Below are 23,468 nucleotides of genomic sequence, written 5' to 3' on the forward strand. Positions count from 1 at the left end.
GAGCATTTCCGTAGACTTTAGTACGGTTGTAGATGAGAAATTCATGCTGTATATGAGAAATTTAGTCTGTGCAGTAAACGGTTGAAGTAGCCATCTCCGAGGCCTTGAACATTCACTGCTTGAGTTTCAAACAATGAATATTATGCAATCCATATGGCTCAAAACTAGTCTTCATGATGTCATGTTTACATCACCCACTAAACAAATACAAGCTAGAGAGTACTTACGTACTGAGACAGTCCTCACATAGACAAAACTTGTCCAAAGAAACAAACACAAATCACAAGTAACCAAGTGTAAGAATACAAGTTTATTGTTATGAAACTTCTTCCGAGTACATATCACAATCAGGTCGATTGAGAACATCAGAGAGAACAAGGCAGGACCTCCTATTGCTCCACAAGCCCGCCACGCGAGACCGCGAATTGCATCGGCGTCCCTTACGACAACCCAGACAAGAACATTCAGATCTATGCATTGTCAACACTGACTAAGTACTTTAACTTGTGGCGAGTGGACAATGTGCATATATGTATATGTGTGTCGTGCTACTGGACTTTGGTGCGCTTCTCTAGAGAAATAATGACAAAAAGGAAATATGGCCACCAAAGATTTCAATGACATTAAGCCAGCACACTCTCCCTGGAGCACCAAGCGACATAGATAGAGTGCTGACAGACCTTGCTGATTAGTCTTGCTTGATGTCATCTCACCTTGGGCGCTCTGCTCGTAGGAACTCAAGCACGGCAAGAACCGAACGCTTCCTTTTTTTTAGTTTAATGTGGTGCCTCCAACAGTCCTTTCCCTCAAGGTTCATTCCCCCTTCACGGTAGTATCATCAACTAATCGCAAACCAAAGATTCTACAGATTTCTTCTCGCCAATCATCCAAAAGGTTAAGCATACATTTGTTCATTAACCCTTTCTTGCACAAATGCAGCTGAGGTTGGCACATCTTGTCCACAAACAAGAGCGAACAGTCACAAACGTCTTAACTTAGCTTTGCCACTGACTAGAAATTTCAGGTCATTCAGATTTTAATACATAGGCTAATCTAGCATCTCTGCTACATGGATGGTAATAATAAGTTTGTCAAATTTTATCTTTATTTTAGTTAATTTTTTGTGAGAGTAGTATTTTGGCTGTTTCGTGCAAAATCTTCGCCTAAACTGTGAGTTGGTTGGTGGAAATGGGGCCTTTTACGATGGCCCTGGCAGATTAAAATGATTGTCGACCAGGTTCAAAGTCTTAAGGCACAATGCAGCATTTTGAGAAAAACGGTGTTCCTTTTCAAAGGCCTGTCAACTTCAGTTAGATGTCTCGCAAATGCACCAACAAACTTGCTCGTTAAGAAGAAAGAAATAAAAAAAAACAGCCAAAAAATAAAATCTGGAGTCGTGGACGGTTTTTCACCTCACAGCGAACAAATCTGGATGTCTTCGACCTGACTGCTATGTAATATGACACATGATGAGCGCGCGTGTGTGACAGTTACTACGGGTAATGCAAGAATACAAAAAAGGGCTCTAATAATGTGTTTTCTTTTAGAATTATAGCATATGTATACATTTTGATAATTAAGTGGACCAGTAATGACTAAGCCCGCCCAATCGCAGTGAGTCTGCTTCTCTTGTGAGCCGTTGCAAAGGCACGATTGAGTCCTCGCACAACCAAGAACTTCTTTTTACAACGAGGCACCGGAGCCAGCGCCGATCTTTGTTCTCACGTGCAACCGTACCCAACAACAGACCCGCAGCCGCTGCTGCTCAGAGCTAAGGCGATTGTTAGGGTGCGGACATAAATAAAAAATAAATACATAAATAAAAAAGACACAATGACTAAGAAACGATGAGAATCCGATAAACACGGGTGAGATCCGCTTTCATGAGAAGGTATGGCAACTGGTGGCAACGCTTTTTTTTTCCTTTGTCCTCTTCCTCGTAAACCCTGTATGCTTGCGTATGAGTGTGAAGGAATAACGCTAACAAGCAAGTAACACGTTCCGCATAAAACTCTTTCTTCTTACGCACGGCCAGGCAAACTTCGTTGGCCCAGTGGAATTTGTTTTTCTTCCTCAATACGTTCACCAGTCCCTCTGCACTTGGTCTGCTTCTGTCAACGGGGAGCGTTAAGCAATCTGAATGTGATTGATCTGTCGTAAAACGTAAAAGCGCTGGCGAAGTAAATTAAAAAAAAAGAGGGAGCGTAAGTACCAAGTTCAACGGCACTTATTCAATGAGTGTCCCAAGATGCAACGATGCAAAGGCAAATGCGGGACCAAGTAGATGCGACATATGGAGGGAGCATTCATTATCACAATGAGGTGTTTTACAGTAACGAGTCGCTTAAATATTTTGTGTTAACATGGGCACTCATATCACCTTGGCATGAGCTCTCAAAACAAACTTTTTTTTTTCTTTTTCTTTTTTCTTTTTATCATAGGACAAGGCACTGTTACACATAAGGAGAGATAAACATGTAGGAACAATGACTGTGCATAGACGGTCTGACAACTGGCTGCCCAGTGAAATGAACCCCTGGATACTGCAATAGCTTCCCAGCTGTTGCACCCAACTGGAAAGTGTCGAGTTATGTGATTTCGTCAGGCACCAGCTGTTGTGGCACTTGTGGTCTCGAGAGGTCACAATCTATTCACCCTCCTCCCATAAGAGCACATTGGCTTTGATCGAGCGCTGGCGATGTGGGTACAAGTGATTTTCTGTCAATGCGCCATCAAAAATAATGTTCACAAACTCCATCCACAGTCTCAACGCCAAAAGTCTGAATGGCATGGGGGACCAGCCATGGCTTCACTCATAGCTCGGCTTGTAGAAAACTGTTAGCAAGAGGCCACAATTTCCAAAGGATGATTCACTGGAGCGCCAGATGCAGAGGTCTCCAAATACAGGTGCTAATGCAAAAATGTTAATGAGCTTTGTTTTTCCTTTTTTTTTATATCAATTTTTTTTACGGAAAGTGATTCTCGTTTTTGTGTGTGTTTGTGTATGGTGTGTGGCGTTACAATGGGTATTACCTGGAACACGAGAAACAGAGTTGCCCGTACAACCCCAAAGGCAGCAGTGGGGGGGGGACCCAGGACAGGACTATCAGCAGACGACCATGAAACAAGGAGCCAAAGTAGATACACAGCTGGCACGGGCGGCTAAGGACCTCCCCTCGCATTCCAGGCAACACCGGTTCCACGTGTATGTGTGCTAGTGACTAAAGGGCACAACAGGGGGTGCCGGAACCCTGAGGAAAGGGCTGTGCTGGAGAGAGCGGCGCAACGCTCTACAAAAACGACGGGCCTCCCATTCCAGCAACCTTCCCTTCCTCCGGACCCTCTCTGTCTCCCCCGCTGCCGACAGCTCCATTCTCTTCCGTCGTCTCTTCTCCCTTTTGGAAGCGGCTCGGTGGAAACCTTCGATGGCCTCCTGCAGTCTTCGAGATGGGCTCTTATGTGCACCGGCACAGCCGCCATCGCAACGCCACCCAACCGGCGCGCAAACAAGGAACCTTATCGAGCTCAGTGGGGCATCTCTAAGCTCGAGTCAGGTGCGAAGAAACTTTGGCTAACGTCTCAAAGACCGCAAAAAGCAACGTCGGTCCCACCCCAACCAAAACCGCGCCGTCCACGTGCTCTCTCGAAACGACGGAGAAGGCGACTCCTACTGTGGCGGAGCGGCGACAAAAGAGGCCACCACCCCGCCGCTATTGTAGCCTCGCGTCTTGCACCTGAGCTGCATAGGGGGACGTAGAGGCAAGCGAGCCCGCAGCGCTTGTGACCGCGCCCAGCGGCTGCGGTAGCGTGTAGTACGCAGCGGCGGCGGCGCTGGCCGGGTGGTGCGGGGGCGGGGCCAGGTAGCTGGCTGCAGCATGCGCAGCAGCAGCTGCCAGGGCATTGGACTGGTTCGGCGAGAAGGGGTAGCCCAGGTCCAGGGCGGCAGCGGCGGCAGCAGCGCCACCCGGGGTGAAAGACGGCGGCACGTAGTCGTAGAAGGCGGCGGCGGCAGCGGCTGCCGCAGCCGCCGGAGAGAGCGGAGGGTGTTGGGGCAGGATCAAGCTGGGCGATGGCAGGTAGGCTGACGGGTAGACGTACTGCTGGTGCATCCTGCGGTCAAGGTGAAGGCTCCACTCAGGTACCGAAGGTAAGTCTGTGTGTAGAAGCTTGGACAAGATGGAGGGTGAAATCCAGCACTGTTTTAATTTCAGTTTCCAGAGAAAAAATCTGGTAGAAAATGTCGCCACCGAACTTCGGACAAAAAAAGTTAGATACCGTTGGCTCTATTGAGCCAAAGTAACCTAGGTTGAGCGTCCCAAATACTGCATTCTGCACCTGTGCTCATTGTGGTTTATTTTGTGCACCCCAGTTCAAAAACTCTCAAACTCTTTGATCTCAAGAAATACCGAGGAATACCCATCCATCTTGGTTGTAGCCAAGGAACACCTCCTACTCTTTGCACTGATGCAATGAAGCACTGCAGAAGCTTCCAAACCTTGTAAAAAAGGGTGCACATACTAGGGAGCACTGGCATAGGAAGGAATCTGTTTTGGGGGTGGTGGGGCTGAAGCACCATAATTTCCTCCATTTGGCTACGCCACTGCCCGTGTTCCAGTTCATACAGACAGATTTTCTTATCTCTCCTCCTGACAAGAGCAAGGGAAGAAGAACCAAATACTCTTGAATTGTAATTCAGAAAATGGTGAGTTAAGCCCCTAGGTTCTCTGACTTTTCGAGGATTTCTCTACTCATCCTTTAGAAAATCCCAGGATATTTACAAAGAAGAGGGTCTTAAAGGCTGACAAACAAGCAGAAAATCACTTCTCAATTTCTCCTTTCGTTTTCAAAAAATTAGAAAACACTGATAGACTAAAACCCCGAGACTAGGGAGAAAGAGGACAATGAGCCACAACACGGAAGTCTCATTGTGACTTTTGTGTTGTGTCCTCGCTCTTTCCAGGGATTTAGTCTATAATGTTCAAGCATGACCAGCTCGTTTGAGTCCTAACATTTTGTTCAGAAAACCCTTTCCCCCAGAACTGCTTATTTCGGGCCAGGAGGAGGGAAAGGCATGGGTGGAAATGGAGTGAACGACGTTGGAAGGAGTTTCTGCCTGGACAAAGTCAGTACCTGTGTGTCAGCATTTAGTCCATTGCATATACTAACTTGTTTTCCATAACAAATACCAGAAATTTTTAGGGTAAATTGGCAATTTACACAAACATGAAAGGGAAGCTGAAGAGGTTGTGGGGATTCCTCTGGACTCCCTTCCCCGATAGCTGCGATAACGGCAGCGGGTCGGAACACGCTCGGCCTTCTTCGCCGTGAGCTCCAACCTGTTCGTGAGGCGGAGGGCCAACTGGCTTGGGGGGCTCTCCTCTCACTCTCTCCCGGGGGGACCTCTTTCCGTCCCCCCGCTCGGATGCGAATCACTGCCGACAGGCGAGGAGGTTTCGCCTCTTGTTTTCCCGCTTTCGGGAAAGGGACTCGTACGGGTGACCGCGAAAGAGATAGGACGTATGTCGGCGACTTCTCCGATGCTTCCCCGGTCTTGGCTCTCCGGAACCCCGTGTCTGGCCAGGTAAGGACATTTTCTTACCTTGCCGGCACGTGGGGCATTTTGGATGGAGACATTGCAGTTCGTTTTAAGAGTGTTCTACCGTAATAAATGCTCTTGGACTCTGTCCTTACTCTGGTACGTGTGTCTTCTCTTCCGCTATATTCGAGAGAGTGAGACAAGGTAGACGATCATTGGCACCGACGGAGGTAATTAATCAAACCGACCCGCGGTAATGTGGCCCTAAACGTCGTCTACATTGCCGCAGAGATGTGGGGACCGCGCTACTAGGTTTGACGTCTCCTTTGATATATCGCCGCTGTTGAGACAACCCTTTGGTTACTCTATCGGTACCTGTGTTGGTAGCAAAATCCCACAAGGTTCTTGGCAAAAACGAGTTAAAGGTCAATTATAGAGCATTTTTGTCTTGTGAATTTGAATATTAGATTCGTTTTCCCTGAAGATGTAACTAATAGCGAAAAAACACCAAAAGCCTCCGACCGGTCGTTACATTATAAAAGGCAATTGCCAGGTTGCCAGGTACTTATTCCCCCGCGCTGACACCAGTCGTGACGTTTTTTTTTACCTTTCTGGAAATAACGAGAATGTGTGTGAATCGCTTTGATAGGCACTGAAGATGCGCGAAAGCGGAGGTTCCAAAAACTCCTTTTATGACGTAACGCTCTGGGAAAACGGGCTTCGGCAGTACTTTAAAAATGTTTTTCTGCAGTTTCCGTGCACCAAACTGAAAAATAATCTCGATATTTGTGATTCTGGAGGCCAAATGTAGATGATTTAAGTGTTTTTACTCGAATACGCAACTGCTTCAGTTTCTCTTTAAAGCAAACATTCACTTGGCCTCCTCATGTTGTTTGTTGCTGCCACTATTGATTTCTGGCCACCTACTTATGTCCCTTCAGCAGTTCTACACTGAGTGGTACTGCTGCAAACGTTCAGAAAAGTGTTGACCAACAAACACTACATCTAAAGGTCACGTGAATGTTTCCTTTAATTTTTGAGCAAATCGTTAATTTTAAATATAGTTTCCAAATAAGCAAAGAGGTGGTGGGCTTGTCATCGGAAATGGCAGAGCACTCATCACTTTCAAATAAAAGTTTCTGTATTTCTTCATCAACTAAGGCGAACCTTCCATGTTGAAGTCATGTCGTCTTTCCCCATGTCTGCAAATGTCATATTGTTTTTAAAGCGATTAGCTTTTTTAGGATCTTCAGGCCAAATTGAGGTAAGTTTCTGGCCGTTTATTTTCCCCGCTAAATTTAGCGGGGAAAATGACGTCATGGCTTCATGTCACGTGACCTACAACAAATTAGGCTTCCCCGCTAGAGCCAGCGGAAAAATTGACATCACGTGGCGTCACACCAATTCAGTTTCCACACTAAATTTGGAGGGAAAATTATGTCACATGACTGGATGTCATGTGACCTATATAGAAATTCAATTTCCCTGCTTAATTTAATGGAAGATTGACGTCCCATGACCTCGACAACAATCCAGTTTCCCTGGTAAATTTAGCTGGGAAACAGATGGCGAAATTGATGTCACATGACTTCATGTCCCGTGACGTATGCACAGAGTCAGTTTCCTCACTACATTTAGCGGGGAAAATGATGTCACGTCAAATATACACAAATTCAGCTTCTCCGCTAAAGTCTGAAAGAAAATTGACATCACGTGACCTCAACACCAATTGAGTTTTTTTTGCTAAATTTAGAGGGAAAATGAAGTCACGTGACTGGAGGTCACATGACCTATACACAAATTCACTTTCCCCACTAAACTTAGCGGGTAAATGATAACACATGCCTGGATGTCATATGACCTATACACAAATTCATTTTCCCCGCTAAATTTAGCGGGGAAATAGACGTTGCATGATGTCATCTGACCTATAAAGAAATTCAGCTTCCCCGAAAGATTTAGCAGGAAAATTGATGTCACATGACCTTGACACCCATTCAGTTTCCCCACTAAACTTAGCGGGAAAAATGACCTCACATGACTTGATGTCATGTGACCTCAACACCGGTTCAGTTTCCCGGTAAATTTACCAAGGAAAATGGCATCACATCGCTTATATGACCTATAAACAAATTCGGTTTATATGCAGAAAATTGACACATAACCTGTTGCGGCTCTTTCAGTCATGTCTGCAGCTGATCGCTTAATTAGACAGCAACAACATAGTTGGTACTGCTCGAATATTTACTTTTTTTTTCCCTGGGACTTCATTGTCCCAGAAAAAAAAAAAAAAACAAGCCAACATTCGGGCAGTACCAGTGCCTTCTTTTCTTGAAAATAATAAAAAAAAAACGACAGAATAACTTCAAGGAGGTAAAGCAATAACGGTAGCACTAAAATCTGCTTAAGAGCGCACAGAACAAGCTACGAAACTGAAACATGAGCCAGACTTGCGGGATTGAGTGGCACTTATGACTAGTGGCCAAGGGGGTACCAATAATGACAACTGGCAATTATAGCTTGTCTTACTTTTTACCTACTTTCACCACAATAAAATTGGGCTAGAATGAAAAGAAGGAAACAGAAAGATAAAGCAAAGCTCGGGACAGTATGACTTTCTGAGAAGTGAGCGCATGCAAACGTGCTGGTTGGGAAACATCGTTACGTGACAGGATGAGATTAGGAAGTTGGTCGCTTCCTGTAGTCTTAAGCGAGATTATCTTTGCGGGTGCTTTGCAGTCGATGTTTGTTGTCGGAAGAGAGTCTAATGTTGTAGGAATTTAGCCTGTTAAGCCATGTCTCGTCAAATCTTCGCAACCTTATGTTCTGTTTTCTTGATCTTTTCTTGTTTAGGTGTGGTCGAATAAACTCAGCAATTCTTGAGATTTTGTGTTGTTTTGTCAGTTTTTTTAATTCTTCCTAGTCTCTTGGTATAAAGAGGCGATGCAACGATTTTTCGGACTTTGGCCAATAAACTGCGGAAATTAATCTGCGTCGCCTATGGAACGAAGAACGGAAAACCGTATTTTCTTGCGAGTGCTAGTTTTTATTTAAAAAAAAAATGAAACGAACTGAAGGTCAAAGTGCCTCTTAACTCTCCATGTCGACTTTCGAGTGAAGTACTCTGGGGGATCACGTGGTTTCCCCTTGGCTTCTCTCTGCAGAGACGCCAGCCGCTTCCTCCTCAATTGTTGACTTTTAAAGGTTCAGCATCGTCGAAAGTCGCGGCGAGCGATGGACACGAAAGACGGTTCGCCCCGGGGCTGACGGCGAGTGTAGCAGCGGAGGGGGACAGGTTTTGTTGCTTCCGCGTATCCCCAAGAGTACGTCACACATCAGTCCCGTTAACCACCGCAAGCGGCTGCAGATTGGCAAATAATTCGTTTTTTGCTTTGCGATTACGCAGCAGAATAGCAGTTTTTCGGGGAAAGGTGACGCGTGTTTTGGTCACTTGGGCTTGTATAAACAATATAAAAAATGCAAACTGTCAATTCTTTCCAACATTAAAATCGTTGCACTACCCCTTTAAGCTATGACGACTTTCAACGGTCTGCAATAGAGCAGCACCATCGTAAACAGTTTGTCGGTTCTAGATGACATCTCCTTGGAACCGATGTCGTGTGGCAAAGCCCCCGTAACGAAGACAAGCTAGCTCATTTTGAGTGAAGGTTTGCGGTCCTTTTTTTCAATTGCAGGCCATATGCCACTTAATATTTTGCCATCACAAGATAGTTCAAGTTACTGCAAAGAGTTAGGAGATTTTAAATGAAATAAAAGAGGGAGTATTTTTTTAGATATTGACGGGCAATTTCGCTGCTTTTAGAGAAATGGCTTACGTTTCTGCATTAATAACAAAACTAAAATATAATGGCTAAGCAAATATTTTTTTAATATATATATTCGTAAGCTGCATTTCAAGATCCACATTTTGATATATTTTGCAACGTTTTGCATAAAGTTATTTGTAGGTAAATAATTTGTGAAAGTGTCTAAAACATGCTTCTTTTTCAGGTTTCATAATTTTTTTTTGCATAGAAATATATAATTATAATTTTTAATAGTTTGTGTGTATTATGTAAACTGTCTATAAAATAAATAAAAAAATTTCAAACTGCGTGCCTGCTTTGGCGTGACATTGGTGGCTGTGCGAATTACCATAGTGAAATCTCGGCAATGTACTTGCCTTGAGCTTCTCATTTTTATATATTTCGGAAAAATTTAGCTATGGCGTATATAGCTGAATGTTCCTCCCAGGAACATGCCTTTCACACATATATTTAATACAGAAATATAAAAAATATGACCCTAACAGTCATTGTACAATCTGACATGAAAACACCATCCTGAAAAGGGCCCCTGGAAGCTGCCATTCTAAAATGTTGATGCGTTTTGTGGCCGCTTCCTTCTCTTGTTCAAGTGAAGGTACATGCCGCTGGACCATTGTCACTTCACACTGACCTGTTACTTTATGTGAACAGAGGAATGGTTGACGAAATGCGGTACACTCGAAACATGCCCTGGCCCAGGCTACTGGGAAGATTGTACTCACCCTGTGAACTGACTAGGAAGGAGGGTCGGGTAGCCTGCCCTCACAGACAAGGGGAATCCTGCAAAAGGAACAGTCACTGGCTGGTTTTAAAGTAAATTACTGGTCAACATAGTAAAAATAGCACTGACAGACAGCAGAAAGTCAAGAACCACACAGGACCCAGCAATCTATTATTTTTTGTGTCACATAACTAATATTCCTCCTCTGCTACAGTGATGGCATGGGGTCACCTGAAGGTGTATTCACATCTTTTCACTAGGTTACTTGCACAGGCTAAAAGACTAATAAGAAATGACAAAAAAAAAACAACAATATATATATAAATATATATATATTTTTTTTTCACTAATTTTTAACAGTATTGACTACTTCAGGATATTTAATCATAGAAACATTATTTCTTAGGGTAGGGTTTATTTTGGTCCTTGACAGAATTTTTGAAAATCTGGGCTAAACAAATCTTTTTGAACTTCAAATTGAGAAATTTAGACAACGGCAGTCCATAGTTTGTCTGCATACTACTAGAAGCTGTAACAGCCTCCTTTATTTTAAAGAGCAGGAGAGCTGCAAGAAAGGCTTTCAAAATAGGAATATAGAGGGCAATATTTTTTAATGAAAACAATCTTTAAGAAAGAGTGCAAACTGCTCACTAAATGCCATCTTCACTAGGTGCTTCTTGAGTTCGGCAGATATTAGCTGGGGGATAATCGCCTTGGTAACTTGACTAATTAACTATAACCTGTTAATTAACTTTTTAATTAATGATTTCATGGTTCATGTTACAATTGCTGAAATGTCAGTAGTTACTATTAGAGCAAACCAATTGAAAGAATTTGCGAAATTTTTGTTTGTTTTTGAGATGTTAGTTAATCAAAGTTCATGTTTTTTAGTCCAATTTAAAAATTGTGAGTAAATAGCACGCCGCAAGCCCTGTCCACAATAATGCTCAGATGAGTGACTACATCACTCTTCCAAGCGTCATTGTGGGCAGGGCTCACGGTGCGTTTTTTAAGCGCTTTCTACGTGCAATTTTTAAATTAGGCTAAAAAAACTTTAAAAATGATTAATTAATATCTCAAATACTAATAAACGTTTGCAAATTATTTTAATTCATCTGGTCTCTAATAGCAATTGCCATCAATTCTGCAATAGCAACATGACCCTAAAGCTAATAATTAAAAGTTAATTAACACATTTTAGTTAATTAGCCAACTCATTATGACGATTATTCCCTCTGCTAATGTTTACCGAACACAAGAAACACCTAGCGAAGACAACATTCAGCTAGCATTTTGCGATTTTTTTAAATTCTTTTTTCGTTAAAAATTATTACCTTGTAATACATGACAGATTCGAAATGCCAATGAAGGTACAGTGCTAATCACACATGTCTATAACGCACGAGCGTGCGGCTTTCTTTGGGGAACGCTAGACTGTTGGCAGTCGCGGAAACTAAGCTAGTCACGTGGCGCAACATGGAACAGTCTGCTCGAGGGGTGTCCTGCCCACTCTACCAGCTGGCGGCGAACGCAGAAGGCTGCTCACACGCTTTTTACAAACATCATTGCTCGTACAATAAACAAACTAAAGCATGAAGGCATATCAACGATGTCGTCATCAAAAAACAAAAATATATCATAAAGCACTTCACTTCTATCACTTATCAAGCTGACAGAGTGGGCAGGACACGCCTCGAGTGGGCCGTTCCATGCTGCGCCACGTGACTAGCTTAGTTTCCGCGAATGCCACCAGTCTAGCGCTCCCCGGAGAAAGCCGCACGCTAGCGCGTTATAGACAAGTGTGATTAGCACTGTACCTGAAGATGTTAATTTGCTAGAGCAAAGTGCCTGATTGAATTAGTGAATTCATATGGCTATTCACATTAGAAAGTGTGCACGCCCCAAAAATTTGCTGTGCAAAGATACACAGAGCGTTATCATGGGGCATGCTTCTTTCAATGGGTCGACTGAGATGCCTCGGGACTTACAGATAAAATGAATCCATGCATTCCATATTATTGATGTCCTATTACCAACAAAAAAGCAAGCAAGAACAGCTATGTACGTTTTGATATAAAACCCTCAAATCAGATAATGTACATGGGAACAATGTCCACCAACGCCCTGAAAATGTGGTTGTGTGTTTTTCTGCCTCATGCAGAGACACTGTGGTGCGGAACCCCCTCGAGTTGAAAGAGAACATAAAGACCTTACCATTAAAGAGGGAAAATTTAGAGAAAATACAGAGCAACTGCAGCTCGACTGGCCGAAGCTGGCCCCGTGTAATCCGCGATTGCACAATGGCAGGCACAGATGAGCGAGTGCGTTCAATGTCGGCTATATTCCCGAGATGTCAACTTCTGTGCAAAACACACCTGTACTGCGGTGAAGTATCTGCTTTTTCAAAATGACAAAACTTTGTGTAAATAATAAAAATAATAATAATAAAATTGGCGACTCGACTGGCCCCGGCTGGCCTGCGTGCAAGCGGCGATTGCACAATAGCGTGCAAGGTCGACTACATCTTTGGAAGTCAACTTCTGTGTCAAACAGAGCTGCACCGCAGTGAAATAGCCGATTTCGAAAAGAAATAACTTCAAAACAAAATAACAAATCTAATATTAAAAAAAAACGCAACAAAGATTGGCCCCGGCTGGCCTACGTGCAAGCGGCGATTGCACACTAGCATGCGTAGCAGAGCAACAGCATCCAACGTCGACTGCTTCCCTGGCAGTCAGCTTCCGCGCCCAACGCAGCTGCACTGCGGTGGAGCACCAGCCTTTTCCAAAGGGGACACCTTCAAACCAATAATAATCATAATAATAATAATAATACAAAAATCTACTGGTTCACGCTGGCCTACACGCACGTAGCGGTTGCACAATAGCATGCTCCGCTGAGCAATAAATAGCATGAAACAGACTGCTTTCCTGGAAATCAACTTCCGTACCCAACACAGCTGCATTGCGGTGAAGTACCCGCCTTTTGGAAAGGACTTCACAGAAATATTAATAGTAGTAATAATACTATTTGCAAAAAAAAAAAAAAAAAAAGGCACCTCAACTGCTTTTGACCGCCCATGCTGCGTGCAAGCGGCGATTGCGCAGTAGCCTGCGCAGCGGTTACAGGCGGCGCACCTCCTCTGCCCCGCGTCTCCCAGCCCTCCCCCTCGGAGTCCCCCTTTCCGTCGCGGCAGCGCGGAGACGACGTGGACTGCGGGTCGAGGCCCGACGTCAGGACCCTATTTCGGGCGCCTCGCGAAAGCGCAAGGACACCGATCTTTCGAGAGAAGACGACGACGACAACGCGATTGCGCCGCCTCGGTGCTCCTTCCCTTACTGCCGGGCTCGTGGATGCAACCTCGCTGGGTTCCGTCAACTCACTTCCTCTCTCTCGGGCTCCCCTTGAAACCCTCCTCGCTTCCTCGGGGTTCGAACTCACGACTCGGTCATCGACAAGCTGCTGTGAAAGTTGGAGCCAGACGGGCTTCGACTGCGGCGCAAACTCTCGTTGAACGACCCAACGCGATGCTGGAGCAACCGTTCTCACGCGTGTCATAAAAAAAGTACCGCCTGTAACATAAAAAAAAAAAGAGAAAAGCCACCTACGTTGCGTCAAGTTAGTTATGCCTACAACAACAGAATATGGGCGTTCAATAAAGTTCAGTTTCATATCTTGCAAATAAAAGATAAAAATCTCCTCTAAAATAGGAAATATCAAGGATCGGTCTAGAAACGCTGCATGACGCCGAAACGTCACACTTTCAACCGTTGACCTCACCGTATCCGGGTGGTAGTGAAAAAAAAAAGTTTTTGTTGTTTGCGTAGGGCGGTACAATGACAGATTAAAACTGTGCCAACTGTGTGCGTATAACTTAAAGGGGTACGGAAACGAAAATTGATATAAACAAATTTCGTTCGGAAATGAGTCAAGCATGACGGATAATAACCGCAAATCATAATCGCGCGTTTGTATATTGAACGACTGGCTATATTTTTCGTTCCAAACGGTGCACTCGAGCAAGCGCTCGAAGAGAAGCGAACGGAGAGCGCGATGCGTCATGGGATATCCGGCGCAAACGAAAAACAAAAAAAGATTCCCCGCATTCGTGACGTAGCAAGGCTGGCGTGGTTATGAGCTTTGCCGTTGCTGGCGTTGTGGTGGCGTCAACGCGTCACAACCGAGCCGTTCGAAGCACCCGCTCAGAACTCGGACAAAAATTGCTTCCCCGACCCCGGTCGCCCTTAAGCTGACAGTGCTGTGGAAGCTACGTGCTCGTTGGGCCCGCCACATTTTTGCCACGTGATCACGCTTTCTCGCGCATACCCACGCGCTTTGAACTTGAACGACTCGAGTGAGAATGTGGACACCAACACCGCCCTCTCTGTATTTAATTCGGAAAGGGGATTTGGAAGTACGCTCACAACTTAAAGGAGCAATGCAACAATTTTTGTACTTTGCGCAAATACCGCTTAAAACGGATCCCTAATGTTAATGACCTATGAAACACGCGTTCGTTTTTCACCCCACGCAATAGAAGTCCCAGAAAAAAATTAAAGAAAAACGAGCAGCGTTTACCCCCTCAACTCGCAGCCAGAACAAGCGGCCATGTGATCTGGAGCCGATTATATGCCGCCAGTGTTGATCATAGCCACGCGCTGGGGTTGGCAAAGCGGAGGACACGCGCTGAGTTCCAGACATTGTTATGGCTCGGCTGTTGTCGTCGTTGCAGCGATTGGACACGGGTCACAACCCGAATGCTTCTCGAGCTAGCAATTGTCACGAGCCCAAGTCGAGTGCCCACGCAATGCTCGGGTCCAATCTATGAACCGCATTCAAATATCGTCACTTGGGTGTACTGCGATCCCCGAGTTACGTCATCAAATTTTGCAAAGGAGAGATTGAATGGAAATGATCGCTTTTGTCCTTGAAATTACACCGCAACAAAGGAGTTTCTTGGCCAATGGCGTTGCGTGTGAGTATCCTTGAGTCCCAGGTGTGCCAGTAAGCTCGTGTAGAGAGAAAAACATTCCAACTGAATATCGTTGCACCGCCCCTTTAAAGGGGCCATGAAACGAAATTCGGGCTGGGATAAATGAATTTAGATTGGGATTTTACTAATAGCATATCGTTTAGTGGGCCAAGAAGGTAGGAAGTCAAAAACCTGATTTTCGATACGAAAACTTGAAACCACAGCGGACTATTTCGTGCCTCCTTCCCTTTGAAATCTCGTCCTTTTCACTGTGATACGTCCACGGTACCCAAAGCGCGTCACCTGGCCCAAAGGCACGTCACAAGACACCGGACGTCACTTATTCCCTTCACCCCATAGCCGATAGCGCGGTGGAAGCTATGCGCTTGCCGGACCAATCAGCCGCCTCCCTTTCATTACCTTATCTCATTCTCGGCGCGTGGGTATACGTGAGGGAGCGTTATCACGTGGCAAAAGTGTGGCGGGCCCACAGCACTGTCAGCTCAGGGGTGAACAGAGTGGGGAAAGCAACTTTTGTCCGAATTTTGAGCGACGGGCTGATCTTCTAGGGGGAGAATGGCGGTGTCTGGATACACAATCGAGGGTCCGAGCAAGAAAGGAGTCCCTCCTTTCCGTCTTCTTGAACTGTTTGGTACAATGCGCAATTTGTGAGTTGAGAAGAGAAAAGTTGAAAAATCGTTTCATGACCGCTTTAAACAGTTGAGCGTACTTCCAAAGAGCGGCGCTGCTCCGATGTTTATTACGGCTACGTAACGGTTCTTGCTAGGTAATGGTCTACCTCCCAACCAAACTTCACAGGCATCCACCAGGTGCACATTGGAAGATCGTTTAATTAGCGTTAAATTTAATTTTCTCTTGCCTTTCAACGAAAAACTGGTGTTTTTGAGGTTATGCTGCACCATAGAGCACATTTCAGTTAGAAAATGAGCGTTTGAATTCGTTTCAATACCCCTTTACGGCCCAATCACACAGGAGCGTTTACTTTCGCTTTCTTGCGTTACGTTATAAGCCACCCAAACATCAGTGGCTCGAACGTCGCGTGCAAGGCTGCTCCTTGAACCGGTCGCGACGCTTCATACAAAGTGATGTCCCGGTGACTCTCGACAGAGGCGGACGTACGCTTCCCTAACATAATGCAACGTAAGCAAACGATGCTGGGGCAACCTTCAGAATCCCCTCTCGCATAGCACCCCCAAAACAGGGACTCAAACCGAAACAAGTTTCGGTCACGGTTACGGTTACCGTTTCCTGTTTATATAGGTTTCGTTTCGGTTTGTTACGGTTTTAATTTTTACGGTTTCGGTTACCAATTACACGTTCCTGAAAACCGTTGTTTTTTTAGGTTTCTCCAATAATTTGTTATACTGAATTGCCAGGCAGCCCCTTTATAATAAACGGTTTAAAGTAGTCCCAGATATCCAATTACCGAACATTCACAATACCAAGAACTCAAAAACGTGTTAGTGCTTCTAACTGGTCAAAAGTTATACACGTTTCTAGCTCCAACACTTGTTCATTACATCTATTTGCATTATATAGTTTAATACCGAAGCATACATGTTACCCCGCTACTCGGGGATCATCGTATTCTGTATAATAAAATTAGAAATAATTATCGCTACTTCGGTTTTCAGCAGCGTTTGTAAATAACCCTCAGAAAGTTCCCACTGGGTGCTGGAAGAACCATTCGCACCTTCTCGTAGCTATATGTTGTTGCAACCTAAGATATGCAAAAGAGGCTTCGCCCACGTTGAAGGAAGGAGCAGAACTGCAGCCCTCCTATAAATGGTCAATTTACCTCGTTTCTTCATACTGCAGCGACTGCAGTTAAAAAAACATCGGTGTTTTTGAAAGATTCGAGTTGGATAGACATCTCAGAATTCTGATCTATTAATCAATACCCTGAAGGCGACACGTACTGAATACATCTACCGATTGTAGGAGAGTGGCAGATTTAGAAATAGATAATTTCATTATAAGCTCGACCTGATTCCAACAAAGTATTCTTAATCCTAAATTTAGATTGACCGAAAATCTATTACAAGATGCACCACTCGCTGACGGTAACTCCGTCAAATGGCTATTTCAAGATCCCTCCTCGAGGTCGTTCTTGAGAAAAAACTGATATTTTTATTTTTTTCAGTTAATATCGGTTACCGGTAAATAACTTACGGTTACGGTTTTCATAAATTTCAAATAACGGTTTCATTACGGTTATGGTTACTGAGAAAATTTCGTTCCTAAACGGTTTTCGGTTTTAGTTACGGTTACGGTTTGAGTCCCTGTCCAAAAGAGTAGGTAGTCAGTCTAAGTTATTTTATTCCCAATGTCCGCACAAATTATTAGTTTACACATGAATACAATCTCGAGGAATTTAAACGCATGCTTTTCTGTGTTATAGTTCTCTGCTCGCAGGTTCGTTTGGGTCGCTTCTGTTCTGGTTGTATCATCTAGGAAATGGCGAATGATGAAAAAGTATACGAAAAAACAAAAAATATATATCAAACGAGACATAATAGCTAAATTTCGACCCTTTTTTTTCTCTGTCCGGACGCCATGAACAAAGAGCAAACCTGACTTCCACTGATGCGCGACCGAATTGAAGAGCTGAATAAAATGGCTAACCAAAACTTTAACTGATGATGATGACGATGAACCAATCAAAAATCTTCCCCAATCAACGCAATCAAGCTAACCAAAAAAACTTTTCCAATCAACGCAAAACTGGCTTCCCAGACTTGACATAACCCGACCAGGCTGTTAATCCACGCCTATCATAGTACTTAACAATCGAATGTAGGTGAACGAAAGCAACAAGTGAACACAATAACGGATCACCAAAAAACCCTATAAATTTCTAAAAAAAAAAAAACACTTTTTATATAGAAGTAACACGTGCGCGTCTCCACGGGTCGTGTAGCGAACAATGCCACCTGCTGACATCCGTAAAACGCCAATCTCGTTATAAATGTTCAGCATTACTCGTACGTCCGTCAGGCCTCAATCCCACGTGCATCTCACCAAATTTATGTTTACTTTATTCGTTCTCCTTCATTTGTAGCCTTTGTTTATACAAATTGGAAAAGAAAAAATAAATAAACTGCGCAATACACGCCAATTTGGATAGTCCTCATGCAAAACGTTAGGCCCCAAACTCAGTCGGACGGGGCCGCGCCACATTTACAGCGAGCGGAATTGTCAACTGAAACTCGGGTTCAGCGGCCGAAGATTCGGTGCACTGCGAAGAATGCTGCTTCCAACTTAGCAGCCGAGTGTCACCCCTGGCTTCAACGCTGCAAGGAGAACCGGTATGTATGTGGCGAGAGTTCACCCGGCACTGGGAAGGCTATACGAACGACGCCGCGCTCTTCTATCCGAACTCCTATATTCCCCGTACTTTAAAACCGAACTAACCTTTGGGCGGCTCCCGCCGCAGCCTTGGCCTAGAATAACTATACATGATCCGCTCGTATTATATTAACTTATATCCACTGAAAAGGCGAGAACGGCAGGGTGAAGTTTGTTGTCTCACCTCCGTCGCAAACTTCCTACCATCGCCAACGCTTCGACGTCTCCTGCACCCAGAGCGCGCCCGGAGGCAGGGCGCTCGAAAAACACGCCCTATATACCGTCCTCACCTTGTCAGTCAGTGACAGTCATTTGAGCTAACTTATTGGCCCTCCACTTCGCGCGTTTCATTTAACAGTGGCGCGCACTGCATGCGTACAGTGACCTTGCAGACGACATCGGTGCACTACGAAGCCCATCACAGAACCTTCAGACAAAACAAAACCGTAAAAACCGAAAAAAAAAAAGAAGAAACACGCAACGCATGTTTCCCATATAAAGTTATAGCGAAATCGTTTCTTTAAAATGTACTACGTACCACAAGCTGCGTTTTCCGTTGACGCTCCGTCACGTGATATGGTTGCCGCAGCTGCGCCGAAACAAGGACATATATTTCATTGGCTGCGATGGCGCGTCCTCAACTCGAGCGCAGGGCGATCGTACGGAAATTAACATATTTAAATATACCGCAGAAACCCTCAACCCAATTCGAAGCACGCTGCTTTCGCTCTACTCTCTATTAAAAAAAAAAAGAAAAACGTACATGAAAGGTTTTTTTTGACGACCCAGTAAAGTGAAGAACGGTTTCGCCGCAAGCACTGTCGCCCCCTGGCGCACTACAAAGGAAACTGGGCGATGAAGAACTCTTAAGCATGAAAAAGGGAGCTTAAAAGAATGCCTCATAAATTTTTCACGAAGAACCCTTCTAGGGTGTTTTAGGGTGCAAAATGTGAACAAGCCGAAGAACCACCAAAAATTATTTTACAACCATTTTTTTTTAGTGTAGTGTGGGTGAAAAACTCCTAATCAAAATGTGTAACTCGGTAATAAAAAAAAAAGTTGAAACAACCACCTGTTTCGGCGAACAGGATACGGCCATCGGGGCAGATGAGCAGTCGAGGTGGCGCTGCGTCGCACAGATGGTGCCGCAAGTCATAGATGGAATCTACAATGAAGAGCCGTCTGAAGCTTGAATAGACCTATTGCTATATTACCCAAGCATCAAGGAGAATGCGGGGATTGGTGTTCCACGCGCCACAGGTGATGGCCTCAGCAGTAGTAATGTTTCTAAAGCAAATACCTAAAACAAATGGCATCTTGCACGCGCGTTCGTCAGCGCTTTATTTTGGTTATTTACTTCCAATATTTTATACGGGGAAGGCGTGCGCGTGTGGAACACCAATCCCTGGATTCTCCTTGACGCTTAGGTAATATACCAAATGGTCTATTCGTGCATGCGCGAGATTTTCCCTGGCGATCACTACCATAGCCTCCTAGCCAATCCAAATTCACGCTGACAAGTTACGTTATAGGAACAATTTAGCGTAGACTTACGTTTTCTTACACCTGCAATTGATCACTGTTCGAAAGCATGGAACATTCGTCACTAAACAGGACTTACAAATAAGCTTTTTTTCGTTTGTTTTCAAACGAAACGATGCGGAGGCTATGTCACAACCCAAAAGCATGCTACGTACATCAACTAAAAATTGTGCGAATAGTGGCTCGAATCGAATACCGCTGCGTCATTCATATCTTTCACAGTGCAAAGGAAAGCCACAACACACCGGTACTGTGTTGAAGCGCTGGCACTTTGCTATTCGATTAGAAGCGCTATTCGCACAACCCTATCAAAAATTGAAAGAGTACACAAACATCGATAACTAAACTCGCGAACTCAACGAGTCAACCGTGCTCATCAAAAGACGAAACCAGTCACGTGATACAGCGTCACCTCTTCAAAAGACGAAACCAGTCACGTGATACAGCGTCACCTCTTCAAAAGACGAAACCAGTCACGTGATACAGCGTCACCTCTACACAAGAAAGCTTCGCATACACTGCATGGCAACCCGTCAAAAGTTAGAAATGAGCATAACACAGACACCCGACCCAAAAGGAAGTATTGTCAATTTAACGGTGTTCTGAGTTGTCTAGTGGGAGAAAATGCTGTTTTGCGTTGGGGGGGGGGGGGGGGGGGGGCAAGGCAAGATTTTAAAGTTTTCAAATCATGTTAGTTAGTTTTTTGGTGTTGTTTTTTTTCGCGAGTTAGTTTTTTGGTGTTGTTTTTTTTCGCGATATAAATTGTTTTTTTTTTTTTTTTTTTTTACATTCACCAATCGCCAATAGCTTAATTTCTGTGTAAGTTAGAGTAGTGGGGTTGTTAATTTGAATTGCTCTCAACAAAATTGTTTTCAATGAGAATAGCGCTTGCGATGCATTTGAGAAATTACGGTGGCAAACATTGAAGCTTGTTTTAAAATCAGTTGTGCATCACAGTATGAATTCGTTTTCCAAGTCTGCCAGATGGCATGGGCCCAGTGAACTATGCAGAACAATTCACAACAAAATGGGGGCTGATTTTAAACCTTGAAGCTGGTTACCAGAAGTTCCAAGCGAAATCAAACGAGTCAGATACCTCAACCCCAGAATATACCTGTTGCAAAGCATGAGAATTTGGTCACTGAATATTTAAATTGCCACCAAGACTGCACGAAAGATCGAAATTATGAAAATATACGTCGGCAGGTATGGCTAGACAACCCCACCTGCAAACACCTGGTAGCAGTAAGTGGATATCGTTCTGTGCATAGAAGCACTCCGAGTCAAGAAAGAATGACTCCGCTTTTAACGGTGCTTTCGTTTATTTTGCTATTTTTAGATAAAACTGTAGCAGTAAATAGTGTACAATGGGTCACTTTTACCCGGCGCCTTAAATTTCAGCTTTTATTTAACAGGTTTCCAAAATTCCTTTAGTGTCTTTTTCTTCTTTTTTTTTTTCGTTTCTGAGTTGGCAACACTACCAAACGTTTCTTGGTAATGAGCACCTTTTTAATTTACAGGGGAGAACAACCAACACGCGAAAGGAAGCACATTTTACGGAAAAAGTTTAAATTAGTCTTGATCACTTTTATAACCCCGGGGAGCACATAATGTGTAGTGAGTGCTCCCTACCGAAAAATCCGGTAAAACTTTTCGCTATCCGGATTATGGAACCGGAAATCTATCTGGATTCTATCTGGACTCTATCTGGAATTTAGGTTTTCAGAAATTATTCCTTTGTCTGCAATCTGGATTTCGGGTTTCCAGTAACAAATTTCCGGTTCCATATTCCGGATAGGGAAAGTTATACCGGATTTTTCGGTATAACGAAATGCATGGTTGGTTTGGGTCGTTTCGAATGGGTTGCACACACGACAAACTCATCTGCTCTCCGGGTCTATCAAAATGATCAGAGCTGGCTTCAGCAAGAATGCAAATATGCATTAAAAGCTCATGCTGAGGAAAAAGAGCGACCTATGATCGATGACGTACAGTCATGCGCACGGAGCTTCAGAAGGACCACCAACGGTTATACAAAAAAAAAAAAAAAACACCAACAAAAAGAGCACTGTCGCTTAGTAGCAGCTTTCGACGGCAGTTAGCTTTGTTTTCGTAAAGTGTTCCTGATAAACGAAACCCACAAGTAGAAAGATAGTTGCCTCGGGAGAAGACGTCTGAAAACACTATAGAGGTCTCCCAAGTTTGCACAATCGATACGGTTGCGGTAAAGACGATAACACGTCGTAACTGCGCACACAACAAACATGTCCCTTCTCTTCGAAAGTCTGCGCTGCGCATCCAAACGCATCGGGAGGTTTCAGAGATGCTCCACGGCAACTCGGCAATACCCACGGTCCAAGAAACATTTCCGCGATGACACTCCATTGGACGAAGCGTCCAGACAAAGTTCGGCGAAAACAAGCCCCCTCGTTTTGTCACCATCTATCCGCGGTTAACTAACGTGCCAGGCGCGCCGAACCGGGGGCTCGATCGGTTCGATAAACCAGGGGTCGTATGCTGCACAGCGGGACCACGCGGGACAGGGAGTCCGGGACATCGCCACCGTCTGCGATTGGTCAGCGGATAGGTCAGCGCCGCGCCGCTGACCAATCACAGACGGCGGCGATGTCCCGGACTCCCTGTCCTACTTGGTCCCGCCGTGTAATATATAGTGCTCTTGCCGCGTTCGCCCATTGCTGGCGATCTTAGATTCTCGTATGAATCTCTTAATCAATTATGAGGACAGCTGTGTGTTCTTTCTCGAGCCAGTTTTCTTGTAAGAATGCGTTCACGCTTCCTGCTTCGTAATTGGACCTTTGTAGTTCCTCAAATTCCACATCTCTGGATGCGAGGCAATGATACTTGTTCTCGGAACTACAGCTCGGAACATTAACTGGCCCCGTTTCTCTCGCGCGGGATGTAGTATCGTCAATACTCTGTCTCATACTGTCCGACCTAGCCAACAATACAAGCCAATGGCACAGAAGAAAAAAAAATGCGCATATTTATGGAGCATTCATTTACTGCGCGTGATTGGGTTAGCCGGGGGTAGCGAACGCACAAAGACGACGAGTGTCGTGACGATGCACTCTTGGAGGTCGGACATAGAGTGCAACGGAGTATGAATTTGCTTCTCACACCGTGGAGATAACGCGAGACTGCAGTTATGGGCACGGGTCGGGTGACCTAGGATCGGGGGACACGAGCTGCCCGAACACGACGAAGAGAACAACAATAATGTACTCCCGAGGTTTCCAAATAGGGACATTGGCCTCCGATGGGAAGAATTGATATATCAGGTGACTCCTCCGGTGCTCAGTCGCCGGACCCGGCCAAAACCACCCAATCAAAGCCCGAGCACTAGAATTTTGACGTCATCATAGGTAACCTGCAATGCTGTTTGGTTTGGCGCCATCTAGTGACTGAAACAAGAAATATTGGGTACCCCCGGGAGTGGCGGCTGCAATGTTCAAACGTGAGCTTTTACTCTGGTGGCGCCGC

At 44.6% G+C, this 23,468-nt stretch overlaps 1 protein-coding gene across 3 annotated transcripts in view; it reads right to left on the bottom strand.

The window, feature by feature from the left end:
• Positions 1–290: 290 nt before the first annotated feature.
• The window catches only part of LOC8042905 (RNA-binding protein 24-A), a 122,387-nt gene continuing 99,209 nt past the window's right edge, over positions 291–23,468 (bottom strand). Inside the window, exons 3-6 of one of the 3 annotated variants that reach the window (XM_042286525.1) lie at positions 19,498–19,590; positions 18,964–19,014; positions 10,086–10,143; positions 291–4,110 (exon numbers count right to left, since the gene is read on the bottom strand). In XM_042286525.1, the coding sequence (XP_042142459.1) occupies positions 3,711–4,110; positions 10,086–10,143; positions 18,964–19,014; positions 19,498–19,590 (602 nt within the window). In that variant the 3' untranslated portion in view covers positions 291–3,710. The remainder of the gene's footprint in view (positions 4,111–10,085; positions 10,144–18,963; positions 19,015–19,497; positions 19,591–23,468) is intronic. The other 2 variants (XM_042286526.1, XM_042286527.1) reach the window with 2 other exon arrangements.

The sequence above is a fragment of the Ixodes scapularis genome, unplaced genomic scaffold (assembly GCF_016920785.2).
Source record: "Ixodes scapularis isolate PalLabHiFi unplaced genomic scaffold, ASM1692078v2 PGA_scaffold7__128_contigs__length_106722199, whole genome shotgun sequence".
Taxonomy (NCBI): domain Eukaryota; kingdom Metazoa; phylum Arthropoda; class Arachnida; order Ixodida; family Ixodidae; genus Ixodes; species Ixodes scapularis.